Below are 4,234 nucleotides of genomic sequence, written 5' to 3' on the forward strand. Positions count from 1 at the left end.
GATCCATTTCAGACTGCTAGAAAAAGTTGACAGGATTCCTCAGTTTCCTCATCTTTGACTTCAGCTATTGATGTATATAGTTGAAAAATAATGGTATTAATAAGTCTTCCTATATTCATATGGATAGTATCCTATTACAGCATTATACTTCAGGATAGATCTTAAAGTTTTGTTTTTAACTATGTATAGGCCATTCTTCCTCAAATTTTTATTATCATGACAGTAGATCTTATGATGTTATGATTCAAAGTGGCCAGTACCAATCCATCTTAGTTCAGTAATGCCTAGAATGTTGATATTTATGTGTTTCATTTCATCTTTAACTATTTCTAGTTTTTTCTAGATTCATACTTCATACGTTTCATATTCTAATTATTAATTTATGTTTCTCCTCATTTTTTAGACTTTTAATAGGTGAATTTGGAAATCAGAAAGACTGCCCCTATAAAATCACAGAGGAAATAAATCAAAGAGTTATTTCCTCATATTCTCAAAAATGTGATGTTACCCCCAGGATAATAGAACTGAGACACAAAAAGAGATTTGTGCACTAATTTTCATAGCAGCATTATTTACAATAGTAAGAAAATAGAAACAGCCAAAATGTCCATCAACAAATGATAAAACTGAGAATTTGTGGTACATTCATTCAATGGAATACTATGCAGCACTCAGGAGCAATGATTTTGAAAAATATTATAGAACATGAGAGAGGTTGGAAGGCATTATGCTGGGTGAACCAGCATAAGGCTCTAAAGGACAAATACTACATAAGACCATTATTATAAAAATAGAAGGGTTACTACTAAGAAGTATAAAAAAGTCCAAAGGGGAAAGGGGAGTGGTGAGGGGATTGGAATCTTAGGGGCACAGAGTTATGTGGGCAGAGTGAGGGGTTGAAGAAATTATAAAAGATCCAATGGAGACTTGAAAAAGTAGAGTAATGATGGACATGAATCAATGATGATTAATTTGATAAAACACAATATGCGGGAATGATATTATGAAACACCAAGTGAATAAAAGAATGCCTGAATCACAATGTGTATAAACAAAAGACTATATATACAAATTTTGTATTGAAACCAATATAAAAGAAAAAGAATTTTTGAAAAGTATTTGAAATAAAAAAAAAATTTGATGTTATCTCTTTCCCATATCTAACCACTGACAGCTGAGGTACAGAAAGATATGTATCACATCCAAATTTATACTTAAATTATATGGTACTGGCTGTATTTGATTTGAAATTTTAAAAATAGTGGCAGCTTTTTCTGAAAATCCCTTTGGTTTAAAAACATACAATAACGATAAGATTGTAGCCTCTCCTCACTATTTCCTTTCAAGGAGGAAGATTCATCTCTTTGAGATGTAACTTTCTAATAAGTCTATCTTTACTTTTTACCTTCAAAAAATATTCATAAGATTGCACTATTATATCCATATTTTACATAATCATAATCTCTTCCAAGCACACTTTTGGGGGTTATTGTTGTTGTTGCAATATTGTCTTAAATTCTACTCAATCTCTCAGCACTTGAGTTTCATCACCAATAATATGAGTATCCCTGGTGTTTCTGATTTCCAGGAATGTTTTAAGAAATAAAAAGAAAGTAATGAAATGAACATCATTTGAAATTTTACATTATAAATTTCAGTTTCTCTGAGTCGTGTCCTATCTGAAATTTGCAGGTCACGTGGACACATGGAGATAGGAAATCACTCTGCTGTGACTAAATTCTTTTTGGTGGGGCTTTCCAGATACCCAGAGCTCCAGCTATCCCTTTTCGTGTTCTGCCTCATCATGTACTTGATAATCCTCCTGGGAAATAGCCTTCTTATTATCATCAGTATCCTGGATTCTCGCCTTCACACCCCTATGTACTTCTTCCTTGGGAACCTCTCATTTTTGGACATCTGTTACACATCCTCTTTCGTCCCTCCGATGCTTATCATATTTAGATCTGAGAGTAAATCCATCTCTTTCACTGGCTGCGCTCTACAGATGGTTGTCTCCCTTGGATTGGGATGCACTGAGTGTGTTCTCCTGGCTGTGATGGCTTATGACAGATACATGGCCATCTGTAATCCACTGAGATACCCCATCATCATGAACAGGATACTCTGTGTGCACATGGCTGCTTGGTCTTGGATCACAGGCTGTCTGAACTCTCTAGTACAAACAGTTCTAACAATGATGTTACCTTTCTGTGGAAACAACGTCATTGACCATCTTACCTGTGAGCTACTGGCTCTTCTTAAACTCATCTGCTCAGATATCACCATCAATGTGCTTATCCTAACAGTGGCAAGTATTGTCTTTTTAGTGATACCTCTAATGTTAATTTTCATTTCTTATGTTTTCATCCTCTCTACCATCCTGAGACTTAACTCCACTGAAGGGAGAAAGAAAGCTTTTTCTACCTGCTCAGCCCATCTGGCTGTGGTAATATTATTTTACGGTTCAGCTCTTTTTATGTACATGAAACCAAAATCAAAGGAAACAAAGACATCTGATGAGATAATTGGGCTATCTTATGGAGTAGTAACTCCGATGTTGAACCCTATCATTTACAGTCTGAGGAACAAAGAGGTAAAAGAGGCTGTGAAGAAAGTCCTAAGCAGACACTTGTACTCACGGAAAATATGAAAGACAGTAAGATTTGTGGTTGTAAAGACAAATTTCTCATTTTTACACCAGACAATGCCTACTTAAACCTTAAAAATAATAACTATTCATTATAATTTATATCTACATGCAACTCTGTCTCTTGGTTTTTTTCAAAGTCATAATGGAAGTTATTTATGGCAAATTAATTCTCCCTTTCTCTTACTCTATTTCTCTACCTCCTTTCTCCTTTTATTCTTCTTTTTTTTTTCCACAATGTCTTTGAAGCATATACCTACTGTTTTGGTCTGCGCAACAAGCTTTCTTCTGATAAAATAATACATCTTTTAATTTTTTAATACTCACTGGTCTTCCAAGATCAAGTTTATATTTTGCTAAATGGGACTGATTTTATTTTTTAGATCAAGTGATATGGACAACATGTACATATGGCCAATGAGGAAAGAACATTACCCGAGGCACAGTTACTCACACAGGGTAGTATGTGACTGTAAAAGGAGTCGGTGAAAAGTGGGGTGGCTGAGTCTGACTTATTACCTGCTTCATAAAAGGAGCTATCCCCATAAACAATATCTATAGTACCATACAAATAGATAGATGGTCAGACATACCATCCCACAATCTCCTATACCTAATTCTATCAATCAGTGGGTTCAATGTTCATTGAAAGACTCGTAGACTTTACTCACATTCATGGGGTTTGTTAGGGAAGTAGGTTGTAGAGTGGGAGAAGCAAAGAATATGTCAAAATGCAAGTCCAGGTTTAGTTCAGCAGTCCCAAACCAGATTAACAAGGCATCATTCCACTATTAATGAAAGTCCAAGATCAGTTCAATAGCACAAGTGCAAGAAGCCTCTTGTTTTCTTAATCATCCAGCAAACTTTATGTAAGAGTTATAAGTCAACTTTTCTTTCAATCATCCAGCAAGTAAAACCTTTAACTATCCTTTATCTCTAGTATTCCCCTGGTTATGTCTTGCCACAGTCTCTTCACAGCAGTGCCACAAACTCTTCATAGTCTCTCCACTGCAGTCCTTCTTCACAGTGTGGAAAGGGCTCTCTTATGTTGGTCTCACAGCTGTTAACTTATAAGACTATTTGTTTCCAATTGATGGGCTAGAAAAACCAATTTTGTTCTGACAATGCAGTAACTTAACCATAGTAAGCTGACTTATTTCAGGACTGTTGCCTAAGCATCAGAAAATAGTTATTCTGTTAACTGGATTAAATGATCAAATGAGAGCCTGGAGCTTTGGGTGGCCATATTTGACAATACATGGAAAAAAATCTAAACTGAAAATAGAATCACCAGAAAAGAAATAAGAGTTGAAGAAAAAGGAGGCGGAGAAGAGTGTATGTGATGTTGTTATTTTAACCTCTGAGTCAGGTTGAATATAAAGACAGATTCACCCTTGAACTTATAAGCTACATGAGTAAGTAATCACCTTAAGAAAAAAAAATGGCTTATTCTCATAATTTACAACCATATAATTTTTTATTAAGTCATTCTCTTACATTTTTGTCATCCCGTGCTGCCTTTTGAAATCTTCTATTCAACTCTTTAGTATCTTGAATTCTTCCCTGTGCTTTGGCTTCTCTGTGCTC

General features: G+C 35.1%; 1 protein-coding gene across 1 annotated transcript; it reads left to right on the forward strand.

Moving 5' to 3' along the window:
* The first annotated feature begins 1,705 nt into the window (after positions 1–1,705).
* LOC102867687 (olfactory receptor 13D1-like) lies at positions 1,706–2,650 on the forward strand. The gene has a single exon (XM_006886901.1). It carries the CDS (start codon positions 1,706–1,708, stop codon positions 2,648–2,650), a length of 945 nt encoding a protein of 314 aa, XP_006886963.1.
* The last annotated feature ends 1,584 nt before the right edge of the window (positions 2,651–4,234 follow it).

Source organism: Elephantulus edwardii, unplaced genomic scaffold (genome assembly GCF_000299155.1).
Source record: "Elephantulus edwardii isolate Elephantulus edwardi_28Jun2011 unplaced genomic scaffold, EleEdw1.0 scaffold00052, whole genome shotgun sequence".
Classification (NCBI taxonomy): Eukaryota; Metazoa; Chordata; class Mammalia; order Macroscelidea; family Macroscelididae; genus Elephantulus; species Elephantulus edwardii.